Source organism: Pseudopodoces humilis, chromosome 1 (genome assembly GCF_049639895.1).
Source record: "Pseudopodoces humilis isolate 2021_Gansu_Grassland_sample_001 chromosome 1, ASM4963989v1, whole genome shotgun sequence".
In the NCBI taxonomy this organism is placed as follows: Eukaryota; Metazoa; Chordata; class Aves; order Passeriformes; family Paridae; genus Pseudopodoces; species Pseudopodoces humilis.
This window is the reverse complement of record NC_142200.1, coordinates 10,901,306-10,922,928: the sequence shown is the minus strand read 5'-3', so window position 1 is coordinate 10,922,928 and position 21,623 is coordinate 10,901,306. Positions and strand designations below refer to the sequence as shown.

General features: G+C 39.0%; 1 protein-coding gene across 1 annotated transcript; it reads left to right on the top strand.

The window, feature by feature from the left end:
• The first annotated feature begins 3,926 nt into the window (after positions 1-3,926).
• SQLE (squalene epoxidase) lies at positions 3,927-21,192 on the top strand. Its single transcript, XM_005516912.3, has 12 exons — positions 3,927-4,066; positions 4,449-4,825; positions 6,867-7,119; positions 7,410-7,590; positions 10,203-10,299; positions 13,294-13,407; positions 15,042-15,213; positions 16,004-16,099; positions 16,629-16,771; positions 17,914-18,010; positions 18,476-18,563; positions 19,334-21,192. Exons 2-12 carry the CDS (start codon positions 4,538-4,540, stop codon positions 19,524-19,526), a joined length of 1,722 nt encoding a protein of 573 aa, XP_005516969.2. The 5' UTR covers positions 3,927-4,066; positions 4,449-4,537; the 3' UTR covers positions 19,527-21,192.
• Positions 21,193-21,623: the final 431 nt, after the last annotated feature.

Below are 21,623 nucleotides of genomic sequence, written 5' to 3'. Positions count from 1 at the left end.
TAGTGGCTTTAATTCCCTAACTATTCATTAATAAGAGACAAATTGTTTCACAATAGTCCTGCTGGAATAGAGAGCAAATATTGCTAAACTTCCCTTGGTACACTTTAAAAATACAATATATCATCAGGATGAACTTTTGTGATGTGTTGCATAATATTTTAAACTTCTTAATATAATTCCAGTTCATACTTTACATATATATTTGATAATGTTTTTACTATTGTTCAGACACTAAGCTTTTTTTTTGACATTCATTAAAATAATTCTGAAAACACTTGCAGAGTTCATTGTGATCAGTCTTGAAAACATCCAGCTGCACTGCTGGATTAAATTAATTTTAAAAAAATTAATTTAACCACACAGCTTCTCAATAAAATGCCCACATAAAGGACAGCAGGTTTTTTATTCCATCACACACCCACTGATATAAACACAATTATTAAGGGTTGTTATTTAAGTGGCCTCTTGCTTCAGAGCTTGAAGCACCTCTGATTCTGAGTAACTGCAGTTTCACATAACTATCCTTCAAGTTCTTCAGGATCCCTACCACACCTCATCCAAACATTTACCAGGCTCTGCTACTTCTCATGATGATGAGTGAAACACAAGAACAGATCTTTTTTTTGATCTTTCAGTCTACACACCAGACTTGCTCCATCTATCTACCTGTGCAGGTAGAAGACAGTTACTAATTAATTAATGCCAAGGATGCAGAGTGAGACCAGGCTCTTTGTCACATGTAGCCCATTTATGGACAGCAAGAGTCAGTCTCACGCTGCACACGCTGTCACTGACACAGGTCTTGATACCTGTGCTCCTGGGGCAGTTGTGATCAGGAACCAGGGATATGTGTTTTATGGCTCTGCAGTTTAAGATGGCTCAGAATTATGCCTGCTTCTGCGTAAAAGACAGGCTTCATCAAGTGATTTATTTTTTATACCCTGGAGTTCAGCCAACCAATTCTGGTTATTCCATCACCACAGCACTTCCCTTCCAACTGTTGATTATCCAAGTCTGAAAACAGCATTTTGCTGAAGGAAGCTGCATCTTGAGAAGGGTTAAAAGAAAAGTACTCAATTCCAACCTCTTCTTTGGAGCCTTTATTTCCTGGTTGTAAAAATGTTATCATAAAATTTTAGAAATTCATTTAGAATTTAGAAATGCTTCAGCCTTTTCATATTTGCCACTGTGAGATTTAAATCATTAAAAGATGTTTCACAGTAGTCATTTTGACAAGGGCAATGCAAATGAAACAAGAAGTCACTCATTCTAGAAAAAGAAAATTAAAAATATTCAGGAATGCACATAAATTGTAAAGTTGGAAAATGCAGTTATGGCATTTAACAACAATAAAATCAGTAACTCTATCCAGCTATCTACCTAATTTACAATAACACAAGCAAAAAAATGTAGTTCTTACAGTGAACTTACATTTCAAGAAATGCAAATATGCCAAGCTCTTCACCACAACCAGGAGAGTGAGAGTAAATGAAGAAGGAGCAGGGAGACACCCATTGTCAACGTCTTGGCTGGAAATACAGAAATGTTCTGATAGCATCTGAACCTTGAATAGATGCATCTGTCAGAATTCTGTAATTGCTTCAATTCCCAGCACTAACCACTCCAAATAGAAGTATCAGGAAAAATGACTCACAAATGATATAATCTTGAAATTTTGCATGAATATTTCATGTAGGGAAGACAATTTCATGGGATGGAAGGAGAATAAGCATGCAGTTTTGTTGATTACCTGCTAAGATCTAATTATAGCCTGCAGCCAGAGAAACGCACACTGTTTCTCATATCTTCCATGGATAGCTGCTCTCTACTCTGGCTCAGGCACAGTAGCTACAGGGCAAGTTGGACAAGACAAAACATTTATGTTCTGCAGTCACATGTTGTGACCAAAATAACCTTACAGCTGCACCAAGCAGAATCCTCAAAAGGTGAAGGGTTTTGTGTAGTTGGCACTAAAGGGGAAAAAGAAATTCTACTCTAGTCTTAAAATCATCATACCAGTATCTTCATTCACAAGATTCTGCTTTCATCTGTTTCCTTATCTACCATCCTTCTTTCTATTAGCCATTTCAGCTTGTTCTGCTCCTTGGTATAGTTCTGACTATGCACTTGCATTAATCTGGTATTAATTTTCAGCAATTGTTGGTTCATGTATATCAGTTCACATTTATTAGTCTTCAGAAGGTTGGTGTTGGTTCCAGTAACTTGAAGACTCTTTTTGTGTTTGGTCTCTAGCATGAAATACCCAGAAGAGTTAAACACACTTGATCTGTGGAGATTGGACCATAAGGAAAAGGCATTTTTAGCAGAAACAAGGAGTATTTATAAACTGAACATAGGAAATCGAGTGCAGATGTATTTAAGAAGTTCAGTCTCCAGTGGTTTAAAACTTGTTGACAGCTGTAATAACCCTTGTTCAAACTGGGGAAAAGAAGCTCCTGCTGTGAACATGTTTTTATAGATAGATGTCTATGATTTTTGGATCCTACTGTTGCACCAGATCTAATTTCATTTTTGAGGGAACAACCATCATTGCTGGATGAGACCCATGTTATTACCAAGTAGAAAAACCTGTTTCATCTCTTTAGCTCACAGGGTCTTTATTTTTAGCCTGAACTGACTGATGATGAACCAAAGCCCCATCTTTTAATAGCTTCCAATTTCACCTGCATTTATTCAAGTGTCAAACTGGTTTAGTCTCATATTACTGAGAAGCTATCAGATGTTTCTCCCCTCTTTAAAATCTACTCCATTTTACCACTGCAAAGATCTCATCTCCTTTAGCTCCATGTGGATGTGACTGGTTTTGGTTATTCTTTCACCAGTTCCTGTCATGTTTCATACGTTCCTCACTTTTAAATATTGTTATGCTGTGCTAGACAGACATACTCATATTGTTGCATCGCAACAAGAACACAATGCAAGAAAAGTCCCTCTGGGAGAAACGGGAGGACTACAGGTTAGTGCCCTTGAGGAGTTCAACGCTAAAAGAGGAAGCTCAGGTTAATCTTGGGCTGCATGAAAGGTAGCATGGCCAGCAGGATGAGGGAAGGGATTCTGCTCCTCTGCTCTGGTGAGACCTCACCCAGAGTGCTGTGGGGACCCCAACACCGGAAAGACATATATCCATTCAAATGAGTCCAGACGAGGGGCATGAAGTTGATCAGAGGAGATGCAGCACCTCTCTTATGAAGACAGGCAAAGAGTGATGAGGTTGTTCAGCCCCGAGAAGACTCCGTGGAGACCTTACAGCAGCTCCCAGTATGTAAAGGGGCTACAAGAGAGCCAGAGAGTGACCTTTCACAAGGACATGGAGTGACAGGACAAGGAGGAATGGCTTCAAACTGAAGGGAAGTAGATGTAGATTAGATATTAGTAAGAAATTCTTTACTGTGAGAGTGGTGAGGCACCGGGACATGCTGCCCACAGAAGCTGTGGATGCCTGATTCCTGAGAATGCTCAAGGCTGGGCAGGATGGGGCTTTGAGGGACCTGGTCTAGTGAAAGGTGTCGCTGCCCAATCTTCCAACGTCGCTCCCAACCCAAACCCTTCCATGATTCTCTGATTTTTCCGATGGGCGTTGTTTCCTTTCGTATTCCCCGAGCGAGGGACCCGACGGTGTCGCCGCCCGGCGCCCTGGGCCTACCAGCGCCCCTCAGCTGCTCCGCCCCTCACTCGTCACCACGGCAACCCCGCCCCGCCCTTCGCGTCACATCGCCCGGCGAGCGCGAGCCCCGCCCTCCCCGCGCTCCGATTGGTCGGCGGTCATAGCGCCATCTCGGCATAGCGCCGCCGATTGGCCGGCGCCGCTGAGGCACGGGCGCGCGGTGCCCGCGGGGCGGTGGCGGCCGTTACTCATTAGCATGGCTGCGGGGCCGCCCCTCCCGCGGGCCGCCCTCTCCATTCGCTCCTATTGCCCCTCGTTCTCCCAACACCCTCCATTCCTGCCGCGAGGCGCCGCGGGGCGCCGGGACTGGGTCAAGGAGGGAGGCAGCGGCACTGCATCTTCTCTCCGTGAGGCAGCTGCGGCGTGCCCTGGCGCGGGCAGGTAGAGCAGAGCATCAGCCGCGCCCCCCTGGGCGTGCACCGTCCGCCCCCCGCCCTGCGCGGCGCCGCCGCCTCATCCGCGGGCGTGAAGGCGCCGGCTGCATCGCCGCCGCCAGCGGGGGAGAGTCCCGGCACCGAGAGGGGCTGGGTGCGGCGGAGGGGTGACCCGGGGGGCAGTGGGACGAGCTCCTCCAGCATCGCGTGTCCGGGAGGGGGTTCTTGAGAAGACGTTTTATATATTCTTTTTTTCCGGTTTCTGAACCTCTGTCCAGGCTCCTGTGGCAGCCTGGCGAGGTGGGGCTTGGTCCTCTTCTGGGGCTCCTTGTTTTTCCACTGAAATCTCCCCACCTTCCATTGGAGCGGAAATCATTCCTTTTCTTTAGATACATTTTTTCATCCTTTCCACGAAACCCGATTTGCGCCAGCATCCATCTGCGGTGAAGCTTTGGAGCAACAGGGATCAGTGACCCTCATGATGTGGACCTTTCTGGGTATCGCCTCCTTCATTTACGTGTATAAAAAGTGTGGAGACCTCATGACTTACGCTAATAAGGAGGTGCTGCTCTCCGTGCTGGTATTTTTCTCGCTCGGCTTGGTGCTGTCGTACAGGTACCACTTCAGGGGGCCCAGGCAGCGGCAGAAGCAGAAGTCACACCTGGGGATGCTCTCTGATGTGCTCTCAGCTTTGCCCCTGGTTGGCTTCTTCTGGGCCAAACCCACCCCGGGATCTCAACAAGTTGACCAGCCCAAATCCAGAAAGGTGAGACGTGGCACGTGGAATGCAAGATTCTGCTCCTTTTCCCTATGGCCAGGCCGTCTGCCCTGGTGAGGGAAAAGAGCTAAGAAAGGGTTGGACAGGGTTTGTCTTTAGGTGCTGGATGTTTGATTTGTCATATTTTGTGTTATTTTTGGTTGGCAAAGGAAAAGTGGTAGACCAGGGGCTTTCTAGCATCAAAACAAGTGTGTTTTAAGAAAGATTTGGAGTAAAGGGTTATTATAGTAGCAGAAAAATATCTTCAGTTGCCAGTCTGTTGTAGAGATGAAGGACTGTGAGGAAAGAGAGAAGGCTGTATGTAAATACCTGAAGGGAGGGTTCAAAGAAGGCTGCGCCAAGGTGTTTTCCATCAATGCCTGGTGACAGAAGGAGAAGTGGTGAGCACAGAATGAAACAGAGGACGTTTGCTCTGAGCACAGGAAGCACTGTTTACTGTCAGGGTGACTGAGCAATGCAGCATTTCCCAGAGAGTTGGAAGAGTCTCCATCCTTGGAGGTGTCCAAAAGAGGGCCCAGTCTGCTCTGATCCTGCTTGAACAGGGGCTTTGGATCCCATTATGTCCAGAAACTCTTTCCAACCACTGCCATTCTCTAACTCTCTGATGAGCTTACTAATATTTATGGATAAAACACACTTGTTTATAAAACTGCCGATGTTGTATACTCCTAGAGTTACTGGGAAATGATTGCTGACCTATTGCTTGTACCATAGGTACAGGACTTGGTCAGATAGTCAGGCTGTTCCCTTGAGCTCTGCATGACCCTTGCTTTGGGACAAGTGGAGAGCTGTAGGTGGTGTAGGAGGTGTCTGGAGCTTAGCTGGAGTCTTGCCATCCAAGACTATGAACTGGACATAGATATCTGGAACATCTGTGGTCAGCACTATTTGGCTACTTTCCTGTGTACTTCTGGGCGTTTTCACATGAGCACTGACTCCATGCACAGAATAACATGAAACTGGTTTTGGCTGCAAGTCAAAGGTTTTTTATTTTTATTTTGTTTTTCTCTTAAAGCCTGTGCTTACCAATTTCTTTTGTTACCTGAATTCAGACAGTTAGTTTAGCACTCTTTTGCTGTATTGTAGATATAATCATGACACTAGGCCACAAGAAACTCTGGTGTCAGTGTGTTTCACTGATGCAGTCATGTTTTTACCAGTGTCAGCAATGCAGTGCTGAGGCATTTGTGAAAGACTGAATCGAGCTCTCATCTACCAGCTGGAGAAATGATTTGCAGCTTTGCACTGGAGTTGCCCTTAAAATTATTTTTCACTTCGAAGTGTATGCAATTAAATGCTGTTGGGAAGGTTCTATAACAGAGCTGGTTTATGATACCAGTTTCTGTATTAATTGATGTCCAGTCCAATATATGTAAAATCTTAACAGCTTTAAATGTAGATGAATGGTGATTTTGCTTATGCTTTTAAATGTTAGATGAGTTTTCATTTCAGGACCACTTCTAAAAAGCATTTCCCAGGCAGCTGCTTCTGCTGACACTTTTCCATTCTGAATATTACCATAAGTTGCTGTTTTTTTAGGTTGGTAGGTTCACTTAGAGTATAATTAAAAAGGAGTATGTTTTCCAGAGAAATAAATTTTCCAGCATATCTAATACTTTTTCCACTGTAAAGTGCTAAGGCCTCCATGCTGGAGTGGTTTACTGGCATGAAGATATTAGTCTTACTTTATGGGACAGCCTTTTTTTACTTCCTTTTATAGCAGCTTTCAGTCCCTCTGGCAGTTTTGTTTGTTTTCAGGTTTGTCTTCAGTCAGTAGGGCAGGTTTAAGCCAGGGTTGTGATGTTATTTGCAGTGGTGTTGGTTCTTTTCTCTGCTTGTTGTGCTTTTGTTGCCTTTCAGAGTATGACAGATTCAATTTTAGACAAAACTAAACTGCAAGATGCCTTCCAACTACCAATTCGCCCTCAGTACCCTGGCTCAGAGGAGCTACTCCGAAGTCAGCCTTCTTGACAAGGTTATGGTACAGATCCATTGGCACGTGTAACTTTGTTGCCTTTGTTTTCTAAAGGGTAAAAGAGAAGTGAACTTCTCAGATGTGTACCTGACAGAGACTACTCCAAATTCTACATTGTCACCCCAATATGATCCAGAAATTATCATTGTGGGATCAGGTGTCCTTGGTTCTTCCTTGGCCACGGTGCTTTCAAGAGATGGAAGGAAGGTGACTGTGATAGAGAGGGATCTGAAAGAACCTGACAGGATAGTTGGAGAACTGCTGCAACCTGGAGGATTTAATGCTCTTCGAGACTTGGGTCTTGAAGGTGAGTACATTTCAAGATGTAAATAGATCTGTAACACAAGAGTTACTACACCAAGCAATGTATTTAGTAAAAGCATGCCTACAGTAAAAATTCAGAAAAATATTATCTGCACTTAACATTTGAGTTAAAATTGCTTGTGTATTTCCAGTTTGCTATTTTGAAAATACTCTTCTTTCAACATGTATATTTTACTTATGAAAATTGGACCCTATGTAAAGAAATGCCTGTAATAAATTATTAGGCTTTCTTAAAGACTTGTTTTAACTCATCTCTTTGCTTATGTCTTGCAGATTCGGTAGAAGGTATTGATTCACAAATAGTAAATGGTTACATAATTCATGACCTAGAGACCAAGTTGGAGGTTGAGATTCCTTATCCGACATCTGAAGACGGACGTGTGGCCAGTGGAAGGTCTTTTCATCATGGCCAGTTTATTATGGGTCTCCGAAGGGCAGCTATGGCAGAGCCCAAGTGAGTCATGTTGTGGACAGCACAGTTGGGATCCAGAGATTCAGAAGCATTGTTCCCATCATTTCCATGAGATTCCTTAACCATTCCCAACACGGAGGGCTGTGATGAACAAGAGTGAGAGAAAGTAGCAGCTGTAATTACTCATTCTGCTCTCTGTAGACAAGTTCATATGTTACATACACATCATATATATATCACCATTTGTGACAACTTAATCTTTAAGGGAGTATGGGCTTTAAATATTAGGCAAGGTATTTGCCCATCTGTGTGAAAGAACAGTTCACAGGTGAAGCGTTGATTCTCTTCTGCTGATTCTTGGGTTTGGCATTTTACCAGAAGTAGTGACCTCTTCTTGGTGAGCAATGCACAGAACTTCTTTGGACAAGGCATGAGTGGCAAATCTGGCACGATTTCTTAGATAACAGAATAGTTTGGGTTAGAAGGGATTACCTTTAAAGGTCATGTAGTCCAACCCTCCTGCACTGGGCAGTAGCATGTAGCTTTTCCACTGATGTTATCAGTGATGATAGAAATAAAGCATTTACGTTTGTATGTTGTTTTGCTTTCTTTTTGGACAAGAAGTGAGCCAAAGTAACTAAAAAGGAGCACTAGATGGAAATAGTTCTTTCCAGTTAATAATTTATATATTTCAGAATCTTGAATACAACTTCTTTTCATAATGAAAAGAAAAAATGGGTGTTTTCTCTAAACTGTTTTCTTCTATAAAAGAGATGAGAAGTGAACTTTTATTGAAATAGAATAGATTCTAGGTGCTGCTTTCTGTGTGATATTTTTTTTGTATTATCTTTTTCCCCTCCCTAAATATTTTTTTCCCCTAAAAATACCATAATGCCATATATCCCAAGAGACATATGGCATTATCATATTTTTACCTAACAACTTTATTCTGAGTTTTCTCCTTTCGTATTTGTTATATCATATGAAATTACTAAGAGTGGCACTAAAGATAGCAGCTCTGTAGTACGGTTAAAATTAATGGTGACAGTGTTCACTAGCTCTCAAAGCTAAAGCCTTGTTGAGGCTCTAAGTTGAATGAAATTTGGGCATCTAAGTGCACTTGTGGGAAAAACTCCAGTAGCTGTACAGTCTTTGAAGCAAAAATCATGTTTGTAACTAATTAATTTCTTTCCCATTTTCCACACACTTTTGAATGTTTGTTTTGTGTATGCTTGCTTGACATTTAATTTGTGGCATAGTAAACTGCATGTTTATGTGTAGTGAAAGATCAAGAATTCTTAGTAGTGCCAGGAGATTTTGGGTTTTATCACAAAGCTTTTGAAGATATAGAGGATAGTTATTACTGATTAGTATATCTTCTTCACAAGCCCTAGGCAATATGAATGCATTTCCGGTAAGTTATTTTTGCAGCAGAAAGAGGTAGGGCATCATTGGTTTATAATAATAAACTAATTATATAGAATTATAAACTCACTTATAGTGGATGAGAATAAGAAGAAAAAGTGAGCACTCAGGCAGGTAACTGAAATGACAACTATAAAAGAAACTTAGAGCTGGTAGGATTTGCAGGACTCTGATTCCCTGGCATGCTGCTGCAGTCCCTTGTTGTTGAGGTTTCTGTTGTGTGCTCACTCATAACCATTCATATTTTGATACAGCCAATGTGCCTGTTGCCTGGCAAATTAAGGCAGTCACGATCTGCTCTGAAATGTCTGTGCTGGATCCCAAGGGAAAAAAAACATTAATTTAACTGCTTATATTCCTTCTAAGAGCCTAAAATAACAAGCTGTTGTATTCTCACATGCACCTTTAGCTCAGTTCTTAAAGCTGTGGAATTCCATCTGGATATGAAATATTTCTGAGACATACAGAGTGTCCCATTTTGAGCAGCTCAAGTGTTGTGATCAGGTCTAACAGCTCAGACCCAACAAAGAATATTGGTTTACAGAGATTTCATTTCTGAACTCAAAATGGCTCTGGTTGGGAGATAGAAGCAAGGGATGCTTCACTTGAACATTAGTGTTAGCAGAACTTTAAAAGCATAAACAGAAAAAAACCAAAACTCTACCCTGAATTTCTGAGGTAACAAGCTAGGTATGTGTGTCCTAAACAGTTTAGGTTAGTTTGGACTGCTCTGAGAATTACGTGCCTGACTTTTATCTAGTGTTCATGTTAAGGGTTTAAGTGCTGCTGATCCTGTTCTTTAATTTTCCTTGGAGTTAGGTCTCACCTGCACTGTCAGCGATTCCTAACTTTTAGCAGGGATGACTCAGCTCCATGATTTCTGACCAATACTAGGTGTGAAACTCCTCTCGGCATCTTTTACAGAGCCATGGGACACAGCTAGGGACTCTACTAAGTGGCAGGGTGTTTATGATAAATAGTACAGTTTTTAGAATATTCAGTTATCAAACCAAAGGTGGTGTCAAAGTGAAATTTATGACCAACACTTTTTGACAGTTAATGTGGCTTCAGAAAGTATTCCAGAACCCTTTTTTTTTTCTTTCTTCAAAATTTAAACTGTGTTGACAGAGATAACATTGTTGAAAATTTGGGTTTTTTTCTGTGTCTAGTGCCTTGAAATGCTGGTATCATTAATCCTCTTCTATTTTAACCCCTCTGTTTCATTTCAGTGCAAAATTCATTGAAGGGACTGTGTTACAGTTACTTGAGGAAGATGACTGTGTTGTGGGTGTTCAGTACAAGGACAAAGAAACTGGAGACACTAAGGTAAGAGTTTTCTGTTACAATCTTTGCTAAACTGTTGAGAAAATTAAGTATTGCTTTATATGTATAATTTTTTAAAAGCTTGTATTTCAGAGCACTAGTACAGAAATAATGTAGTTATCATGAAAGCAAAAGATTTAACAAAGGGAAGTTATTTTCTAGGGCATACAGTCTGGGAATATGGGAATACTTGTTATAATTTCTTACAAAGCTTTTGCTTCCAGTTTCTCTGGAGAATTCAGTTCATTATTTATTTCATGATTCATATGTCTGGAGTTTAAAATCTTTCAAGAGTTCCTGGTGAAAAAACAACATATTAAGATTTGTGCTTCAGCTGTGTGTAGTGGTCTGCATTTCCACATATACTTCCACCATCTAGTGAAAAACTGAAAAACTTAAAAAGTTTAGGAAATGCCAGTCTGGGTAGAACCCCTGTACTGAAGTTCTGGATATGCTGCATATTCTCCAGGAAAACCAAATTTGTAATCTTTTTGGACTTCGAAGTTCCTTTGTTGCCTAAAGTTATGTAGATGTACTCGGATGGGAATCTCCTGCCTATGCCCTGCTCCCCTCTAGATGGAGGAAGTTCCTGAGTAGCTGGAACATCCTGCTCTGAGGATTATTAACATCTTCCCATCTCTAAGTCATTTAGAAATGGGACTGGTGGCATAAAACCGTATAGGAGAGAGCCTTTTAAAAGTACTTGCCAAAGCTGTAGGGGAGCAACCTGGTTTTAAACTGTCCTCAGGCAAGTGTCATTTCAGCCCACTTGACAACTAAGTGCTGCAAGAGAGCAGAGAAGTAACAACATTCTTGACCCCTCTTGAGGTTAGCTGGAGGAGGAGTGAATTCCAAGTCTTGTTCCTTGGTCTGTCTTGCCTCTCATGTAATATGAATGAAATTATTAGGAAATCCACTCTAGGAGAATAAGCCACTGAATCACAGGTATGGGAAAGACAGGGAGTTTGGAGAGGAGGAGGACTTTTTGCAGGGTGAAGGGTGTTTGTTGGGGTTTATTTCCCAAATTAAATTGGCTTTATCATCCAGCAATGTAGAAGGGTGGTTTTGTTTTATTTTGTTTGAGGGGTAGAAGGGGAACATGCATATTTTGTCTTGAGTTCTGTTTTTAAGCTTCACACTCTAAGCTTCACACACATCTATGGATGTTGTCCTAATTTTAAGTATGACTTATTTGACCAGCAGGATGTTATAGCCTGCATCTTTCCTGAAAGTCTGGATATTGTTCTAAAGGCCTTAAGTTTCCTGTCTGTATACTTAAATATAATCAAAGTCATGTTTTGCTCTGGATGCTGAAGTTCTGTGACTGGAAAGAGCTGTTTCATTTGCTGGCTTAGATCTCCTTTGATTTTAGAAATCTAGTATGTAAGAAATTTCCTTTAAACATTTCTATTTACTATGTCTCCCTTACATGTTAGTTTTTACAGCTAGGAAGCTCTTAGCTGAATAAAAACCCCAAACTCAAGCCTGTGTTGTGTGTTTTCTGTTCTTTCCATCCTACATTCTCCACCACATTACCTCTGAGATTTTTATTCTTTTAAATGAGGTTCAAATTAGCCAGTATGCTAAAGGTCAACTTAAAACATTTTTTGAAACTAGGCAACTGATTAGACTCAAAATTTATTGTGTTGACTGTGGAAAAGTTGTAGCATGAATGTTCTGCTCATTAAACAGCCGGAAACTGATATGGACAGGTGACTTTGGTCTAATTGCAGGAATAAATAGAGCTTGCAATCATCCAAGCTAGGAATCCATAGGAAAGGGGTTTTGTTAACTCTACTCAGGAGCTCATTTCTATAAGCAGACACCATAAAACATGTTTTACCTTACTTCATCTACTCTCATCTGATTTTGTCCAGCTTCCCTTCACACATCAAAAGATGTTAAAGTTTGTGTGACCAAGTTGAGTCAGACTTGATGATTCTTGTTATTCCCCCCCAATTCAGAATATTCTACGATTCTATGAGTATTTTATGAATTGCCACAGTGTTGGTGGCAACTGCTCACAGAGGAGCTCACAGAGTGACTCACCCATACAATAGTAAAAGATTTCCTAGGAGTACCAATGAAACATAGTGTGCTTTTTTTGCCTTACTTACAAACTGAAAGCTTAAAAGGAGAAATACTTTTTACTGCTTATGCAAGCATATGAAATCACTGGAAGCTAAGGACTAATGCTTGTTGTGAATCTATTGCCGTTTGAAGTTCAATCACTGAATATATTGACACTGAGAAAGCTGTAGGAAGAAGGAAACACCTACCTTTAAATGCTTCCTAGTATAATAATGTTGTTATATGACAATAAAAGTAAAGGCATAAAAATGTATTTTAGTAATTGGAATTATTTGCTTATATTTGAGAACGATGTATGTGTTAAACATTAAGAATTTATACAGACCTTCAGGCTGAACCTGAACAGTTTACTCAGATTTGTATTTTGTCCGTATATATACTATTAGTTAATAGTTCCTAAGCAGACTTGAAGCTGCTCAGAGTTTCCTGCTTGGTCTTTTAAAGAAGAGCCTATGTGCTTACAGCTTGTCAGTTTGTCATACTTTGGTTTGGTTTTCTTTAGCTGCTTATGCATAGTTCTTTAATTTGAAATTCTTCTTTATTTTCTTTTTTTCTTCTGAAGAGCATTACAGCCTGAAGGGAGCAAATATTCTTCTTTATTGTATTTTTTTTAATCCAAGTTTCTACACAGTTCCCATAGCTGTGTTTTCTGAATGCACATCTAAAAAAGATGGAGTATATTGTTAGATCAGCTTATGTAGCAAATAGATAAGTGTGAATACAAGGAAGGTAAACCCCACAGTGTTTCTTAATACATATATTGTTAATATGGCCTGTGATCCTCTTAGATGTTTATTGTGTTCTAAAGCATCCAATTTACAATTGGAAAGGAGATCTTGGGAATTGCTTCTCATTGTTCTGAAGCAAAATTAAGTGTCACATCTTTATTTTTAATTTACACTGCAGGAACTTCATGCTCCACTTACAGTTGTAGCTGATGGACTTTTCTCCAAATTCAGGAAAAACTTGGTATCCAACAAAGTTACTGTTTCATCCCATTTTGTTGGTTGCATTTTGAAGGTAACTTTTATGTATAATACTATATAAACCACTATGCTTCTGCTTTGTAATGTGGGTCTGAATTCCACTAAATATGTTGCTGTTCATTTCCTTTTCCAACAGAATCAATTAGAATTGTGCTTTTAGGTATTTATCCAGCTGTTCTGTCAGTTTCTGTGTCCCTTTGAAGTGCTTGGAAATTTTGTTCTGTTTTTAACTCTTAAAGTGTGGATGTATATTTGGTCCCAGCTTTAGGATAGTTGAACTTCTTACTGTGTCAGACTTAACATATTAGGTACAGTTACAGATCAGATTTTCAATTTTTAAACACTTTTATGTATCTCTGAGCCTGATTTGGCTTTGTTTTTTTGTTTTTTAAAGTGGATATTGTTGTTAAAAGTTAGATTTCTGATTTTAAGAGTACAGGGTTAACCTTAAGCATATAGTTGAACAAGGGAGTGTTTAAGAAAATGGCTGCTTCGCTACGTTAAACTGAGCTCTGGACTCACTAAACCAGTTCATAGAATAATTTATATTTTTTTTGTAAGAAAAAGTGTTTCAGGATCTTACAGCACACATACCACTGCTTTATATTAGTGTTATATCTTATTTAGCACTACGTTCTGGATCAGAAGTAGGCACCATTGTAAACCTGGAACCCAACTGGTAAAATTGTTTCCCTGGACATAGATGTTTTGAAAGCTTGATGTTGAGATACTGGTACCTCTAATGGTGACACTTTTTTTTTTTTTTTTTTTTTTTTTTCCCCAATAGTTACAGTATTTGTTCAGGGAGTAAAAATCTTAGATTTTAGATCATCCTAGAAGCTGTGAGCCAAACCACCTATGTTTTTTACTCCAAAAGGGTTCCCAAACTGTGCTCCTGCCTGAAAGTGGGGTACCTTGTAACCAGGTACATATTTGCCTTCAGGACCTATAAACTTCAAGAGAGAAGGTGGTGTCCTGGTTTTGGACTGGGAATCTGGGTTGGTAGCTGGGTGGAGAATCCAGGTAGAAATCCTGTCTGGATCTTTCACTCTGTGTCTGCTGCATTAACTGATGCATTAACAGCAAAAATAATTAAGGGAGAATGAACCAAAGCTAACAGAATTTTCACTAGACTGGGAACACTGGGAACACTGACTGGTAGCAACTTAAGTACTTTTTGGGTCTCTAATCCAGTTAGCACTGCCCAAGTTTGTCTCCTTTTGGAATCTCCTTTAAGACCTCACAAGACCCTATGATTCTTCTTCTGTTGGTGTCTCCAAGTAATTATATTTAGATTAGTTGATTTCTTTCCCTCCCACTTCTTTCTTTATGAAAACAAAACAAAATGATCTTACTGAAAACTACTACATTGATTATGTTATAGGTTTTCAATGGCATATGTTAAATATTGGTGAGGTATTCAAATGAAATGGATAAGTTAGTGATTCTAATAAATACTAAAATGTATTGGCAAAAGAATTGTTGCTACACTAAAATTCAGAACTTTCTTTTTGAAAGCACTTCTCCATTTAAGAGAAGAATAACACAAACTTAATATGATATAGGATTTTATTTAAAAGTGTTTTAGAAAATTACTTTGTCTGTCTGATGTTTAATATCCTTTCATTAATCAGTCTCAATTTTTCTTCCCCTTCCTTCTTTTTTAAGGATGCATCACAGTTTAAACCTAATTATGCCGAACTTGTTTTAGCTAAAACAAGTCCAGTGCTAATCTATAAGATTTCTTCAACTGAAACACGGGTCCTTGTTGATATTCGAGGGGAAATGCCAAAAAATTTAAAAGAGTACATGATTGAGACCATTCATCCACAACTACCTGGTAAGTCTGGAAAGACTTGTAGAGAATTGTCACATTTAAATATGTCAAAAAAAAAAAAAGAGACACATTTCATTGAATTAATAAAATTCAATGAAATGTGAAATGTGTGGCTTTTTCCATATATAATATACACACTTGCATAATATACAGTGCATGGGTACTGTTTCAGGAGCCATTCACCCTTCTTTGGTTCCATGCCACCCAACACACACAAGTTTGTTCTGCTCACATCTGTGGGGTCAGCAATTCAGAAGGATTGTATAAAGCTCTGGGGTGCCCAGCGCAGGAAGGACATTGACTTGTTGCAATGAGTCCAGAGGAGGCCACCAAGTTGACCAGAGGGATGGACGGCTCTTCTATGAGAAGAGGTTGAGAGAGTCGGTTTTGTTCAGTCTGGAAAAAAAGGCTTTTGGGGCAGGACTATTGACAAGAGCATCAGTGACAGGACAAGGAGAAATGGATTCAAATAGAGAGGAGGTTTAGATTGGATATTAGGAACAAATTATTTTCTGGGAGGGTGATGAGGCACTAAAACAGGTTGCTCAGGGAACCTGAGGTGCCACATCCCTGGAGATGTCCAAGGCCAGGTTGGATGGGGCTCTGAGCAGTCTGGTCTAGGGGAAATGTCTCTGCCCATAGCAGGGGGGTTGGCACTACATGATCTTCAAGGTCCCATTCCAACCCCCACCATTTTATGACTCTGTAATATCTCTAAAAAGAGATTAAAATGGATTGTGTACAAATTGTGTCTTTGTCTAAATACTGTAACTAAAATATTTGGTTGTTGCAGATCACTTAAAGGAACCATTCTTAATAGCAGTTCAGAATGATCGTTTAAGGACTATGCCAGCCAGCTTCTTGCCTCCTTCAGCTGTAAACAAGAAAGGTGGGTATTATGAAATAAAAGGAAGAAAAAAAGTATTATAAGCATCTTCTGGGACATAGGATTTTATTGTCTTAGACGTATATTTTTCAATACAACTGTCTCATAAATCTTCTATAAAAAATGTTATTTTGAAAATGTGTACCTTGGGCAAAATTTAACTGGAACGTTTACATTACCAGATGTTAAATCAATGCATGCTTTGTCTGTAAGTTTAATTTACTCAGTTGCTCCAGCTTATACAAGTGTGGCCTTTCAAAGAAAAAAATATTAAAAATGAAAGAAATTAACTTTGACACATGAACATGCATACCTATCTGGAAAAAATAGTTTGACCTTGATTATCTTAAAGCTGTTTTTAGCCTTTTAACTTAAAGACATACTTTATGGTTTTTTGTTTTTAATTTCTAGTTACTATACATCTTCTGGTGGGAATGAATTCTAAGTAATTTTCATGGTTTTTTAGAGGATTTGAATTTTAAGATTTCTTAACGGTTGTGCAGTAGCCTATTGTTTTTTCTCTTCTACCTAGGTGTTCTTCTTTTAGGAGATGCATATAATATAAGACACCCTCTTACTGGTGGAGGAATGAGTGTTATTTTAAATGATGTTAAAATATGGAGAAGTTTGCTCCAGGATATCCCAGACCTTTATGAAGATTCTGATGTTCTTAAGGTGATTCTTTATTTTGGACTTATTTTAGACAGCTTCTGCTGCAGTCTGGTGACACACTTCTAAGTTTTGTGCAACTCAGGGACAAGTAAGTTCTTGGTGAGGCATAGCAGTTTTCAAAGTTTTGGCTAGAATAATCAGATATCGGGCATTGACCAGTGCAGCTGTGGTCTGTAACTGCTGTGCTGTGTGGCAAGAGGCAGTTTCAAAACTTTTCACACTGACCTGCTGTGTTTTACTTAAGGAGATTGATGTGCTGTGTCTAGCCAGGATGTTTTGCTAGGATAACCTGATATTTCCATTTTAATAGGGTATTTTTAACCAGCGTGATCCTAAATGTGGTGGGTTTGAACCATTACACTTATGTGAGTGGAACTTTTACAATAACGAGCTTGTGTACTCATTCTTTCAAGAGACATCTCAGCCTCCACTGGCCTCTTGCCTGCTGCATTAATCTGAGTAGTAAGTTAGAAGGGATCCTTCTTTCCCAGGATCTGCTCCATCAGTGTTCATGCAAGGTATATTTTTTCAGTGATAGTCCCAAAATTCTGATGAGTAGATAGTAAGATTTCTTATTTATTTCTTTACTGCTTTTAATGGGGTTAGGCATATTGTCTTGGCTAAATTACAGATAGTATAATTGTAGACTACAAGTAGATGATTCAAAAAGTGTATTTGAAAATTGAGAAGCACTAGGAAGAACCCTGAATGTCAGGATAGTTCAAGACTTACCTGACCACATGCAGATACTTTTAGGGCAGCTAGCCACCTCAGACTCCCGTCATTTCCTATTTATTACCAGTCCATTGAGGGAACTAGCTGAGCATTATCCTTCAAGTTTCAGCTGTATCCCAGACATCTACTGTAGGATGAGATGAAACATGCTCTGGAACTACCCTTTTCCCCTTATATTTAAGGTAAGGGGAGCTTGCATAACTGGTTCAGCAAGTTTCTAAAATCCCTTAATGACCTAGCTTGTAATCAATCTAGCATATCACTAAATCCCTTCTACATGTCCCATGAACATGACTCTTGCCACGTCACCTTGTTGGGAATCTTCTGAATGTTCCTTTGTATTTGTTTTTATTTTTTAATTTTATATTTATATTTTTATTTTATATTTTTTTTTATTTTATTTTTTTCAGGCAAAAAGAACATTTTATTGGTCAAGAAAAAAATCTCATTCTTTTGTAGTGAATGTTCTTGCCCAGGCACTTTATGAACTCTTTGCTGCCACAGATGGTAAATATATCTTAAAGATAACCTCTGATTAATTATAACTTGGTAAATAAATATGACTGGGAAGGGGATGTCCATGTCCCTGTGTGTGTACATATATATATATGTATGTATATTGTTACATATTAAAAATATATCAATCAAAGAATTTTAATAAGCTTTCTTGTGTTCTCTGCTTAGTTTTTTAGACAGAATTTTAGCAATGTGAAGGCAACTCTGGCGTTAGGACTAAATAACTAACCAAAGAAAAACTCCAAAACAAAGAAAACAATAGTCAATTAATGCAAAAATATGTAGATATTATGTAAGACTATCCTTTGTATAAAAAAAAAAAGCTTAAAATCCAGCTGAATTGAACAGAATGACAGCTGCCAAAGTCCTGTATTTAATGTCATTATTGTGCATGCAGAAAAATGTTTCAGTATGTGTTGATTATATTTGTTTTATTAATTCTAATTATTTTTTTAGATTCCTTGCATCAGCTAAAGAAAGCCTGTTTCCATTACTTCAGACTTGGAGGAGAATGTGTCTCAGGTCCTGTTGGATTGCTCTCAGTGTAAGTTCACTGTGCTGGCAGTGGTTATTGTGTGCCCCTGAGGGATCTGCTTTGCTCCCCATCAGGCGGCTCAACACAGGGAGGATGGTCCACATCAGCCTAGATTTTAAGATTATACTACAGGTTGGAGGTTTATTAGAAACTGTGTCTCTAAGTCCTGACTCACTGGGTTTTTTTCTGTGTAACAAAGGCCACTTAAAGCTGGTGGCTCATAGTGTAGGTGGCACAGGAATTTGAATAAGGTAGAGGAGTCCAGACCAGCAGAGCAGCTGGTGGAGGTTGTTTCCTACTTGAGAAGCTGAGAGTAGTGTTGGGTGAGGCCTCCCATAAAAAGCTGTAAGGAGCAGGAAAATCTCTAGCAATTAAGGTATTTGAATTACCCCTCAGAAACTTGTGAATGCACAGTAAATCCTACTACTCTGAACATAGGAGAATGTGTGCTTTTATATTTCTCTCCTTTTGGACCGAGAGCTAAAACTCAAAGGGTATTTAAAATATTCCTCTGGGGGTAGATAAGGTAGACAAAGAGTACTATAAATGAGGAGAAAGCAGCAGTACACGTTGGCTGTGCTGTAGAAGGGAATGCAGAGTGTGGAGCAGACCAAAAGAACCAAGTTTGTATTTTTCAGTTTGGTTGGCATGACCAGATCTGCCTAAATCAGTCGAAGGTGTGTGTTCCTGAGTGGAGCTCTGTATTAGTAAAATGGAAAATTTTCAGTTCTTTCTGATTCTGTTTATTTACTAGTTTTATCTGTTTATTTTTAATGCAGGTTATCTCCTAAACCAATGGTACTGATTGGCCACTTCTTTGCTGTGGCCTTGTATGCTGTTTATTTTTGCTTTAAATCAGAGTCCTGGATTACCACGCCTCGAGCAGTTTTCAGTAGTGGAGCTATTCTTTACCGGAGCTGCTCTATAATATTTCCACTTATTTACTCTGAAATGAAGTATTTAGTCTACTAAAATCCAGGGGAAAATGACTGGAGGAAGAAAGCATGAAAATCACAATGCCTTCAAAATCTTTGGACGTGTACTATTTAATATTGTATTATGTTCTTCTCAAAATGCAATTTCCTTGATAAGGTTTTAACTTAATTTTGGTTTTGTGGTTATATACATATATATTATATGTAAATATTCTTTTCTTTGCAATTTAAGTTCAAAAAGGAGTTAGCTGTTTACAAGGACCATAATTAAGTGTTGATGTGGTAGATAATTGCCAGTTTTGACAGAATTTCTTTCCTTGCTTTATGCATTGCTGAGTTCACCACTAATATTAATAAACTGAGAAGTGAAAACTGTAAACCATATGCTGCTATTATCCTTCATGCTTTTTTCTGTTCAGTAGTTCCATAGACTTTATTACTATGAAATATTGTAACATTCTTGATTTGGTTATTTCATTAGAATTTGCATCATTTCTGTTTCAGTTGCATCTAAGATACAGGTCTGTTGACTCTTAAAAGGACACTGTAAACGATATCAGATCTTGATGTGTCACTATATCTTTAATTTCAGTAACTGTTGCAAGTGCCACGTTGCTCTTCTGAATTCCTTCTTTACACCAGAATTCATTTTAACAAGTAATGACCACATCTTTTCTTTGTTGGCTACTGCAATGCACTCAGGTAGTGAAAGCACATGTTTTTGAAAATTCCTTCCTATCTCATTTTCTTTTAAAACTTTGAAAATGTGGGGTTGTTTTGCTTGGTGTGTGTGCAACTGAGGTTTAGCACTGCCATGAACTGAAGCACAGCAACAAACTGTATCCACTGAAACAAATTAAGTCCAGGCTATTTCCAGTAGACAGCAATCTTTAATATTCCTTCAAAAATTAATGAAAAGCACCATGAAAGTGTCCTTTTAATACTTGGAGTGTGGTGGGATTATTTTTCCTGTAGGAATTACTGCATGCTACTAAAGAGTTCATATCTATTCCTATTGGTCACTATTCCTCTCAGTGTTCTTGTTATCAATGTGATTTCCTTTGCTCTTGTGCATCTGCATTTTCTCTACCTTTCCTATGATTGGTTTGGGTATCACTGTATGGCTCTGCTCTTTTGGCTTGCCTAAACAATCATATGTGGGTGCAGCCAACAGTCTGGAGAGTAGTAACAGGTTTTGTTCTTCTGCACTGGTGAAACTGTGACTCTACCTTGAAAATGACAGATTGCATAAGCTGTGTATAAACATTCATTTTATCTTGGACTGTGAAAAAAAATCTGTGGAGAGACTTTATTTAGTGTTTATTTGATGGATATTTCAAATGACCTTTTCTTTTCCAGAAGCAAAAGTATGTATATTTTTCTAACCATGATCACTTTTGATACCCTCTTGAAATTACACCATCATGAATATGTCTATGTTGAAACTTTAGGGTAAAGTACTAATATTTTCAATTATCATTATATATGGTAACTAAATTATGCCCCTTTAAGGGTACACAAAGTTTGCAGAATTTATACAAGTGTTTTCAAAATTTGTGACAATTTTGAAAATATTGATTAATTTTACATTTTTTATTTTTTTATATTATTTGCAGTCAGTCTCTTTAAAATCATGGATAAAGAGTCCTGAGCCAAATACACATCCTCAGCTTACGTAAATAAAAAGTTATATCTGTAGATTATTTTTGTTGTGTGTCTCTGGTTAAAGAGTTTTGTTAAATTCTGATTTATATGCTTAAATTTACATATATATGTAAGGAGTTTTTTCATTTCTTGTCCTGAATTCAGTGCCTGGTTAAGTGTCTTGATGATCAGGGTAGCAATCACTTATTGGAAATTGCTGGGGGAGAGACAAATGTGTGTATGTGTGTGTAAGAAGGGTCAGCCTAAAAATATGACCATGAAATGGCTACGTGCCTTGTCCTCAGGACAAGAGGAGGGCTTCCTTTGAAATATCAAACAGAGTGGGATTGTTGGGACACAGGGCAACACAGGATTGGGCTTCTGGCTGCGATTACTGATGAGCTGATCTTTAGTAGTGTTGGCTGGGTGCCTACTGCAGCTGGTGGTGGCCCACCAGCTCTGCCCCAGAAAAGAGCTGCAGGGCAGAATT

What these genes read in the sequence shown, in the direction of transcription:
- SQLE (XM_005516912.3), top strand. Translation starts at nt 4,538, where the DNA reads ATGATGTGGACCTTTCTGGGTATCGCCTCCTTCATTTACGTGTATAAA. An exon ending in TCGAGACTTGGGTCTTGAAG is followed by an intron (nt 7,120 to 7,409) that starts GTGAGTACATTT and finishes TATGTCTTGCAG; the next exon opens with ATTCGGTAGAAGGTATTGAT. An exon ending in CATTCATCCACAACTACCTG is followed by an intron (nt 15,214 to 16,003) that starts GTAAGTCTGGAA and finishes TGGTTGTTGCAG; the next exon opens with ATCACTTAAAGGAACCATTC.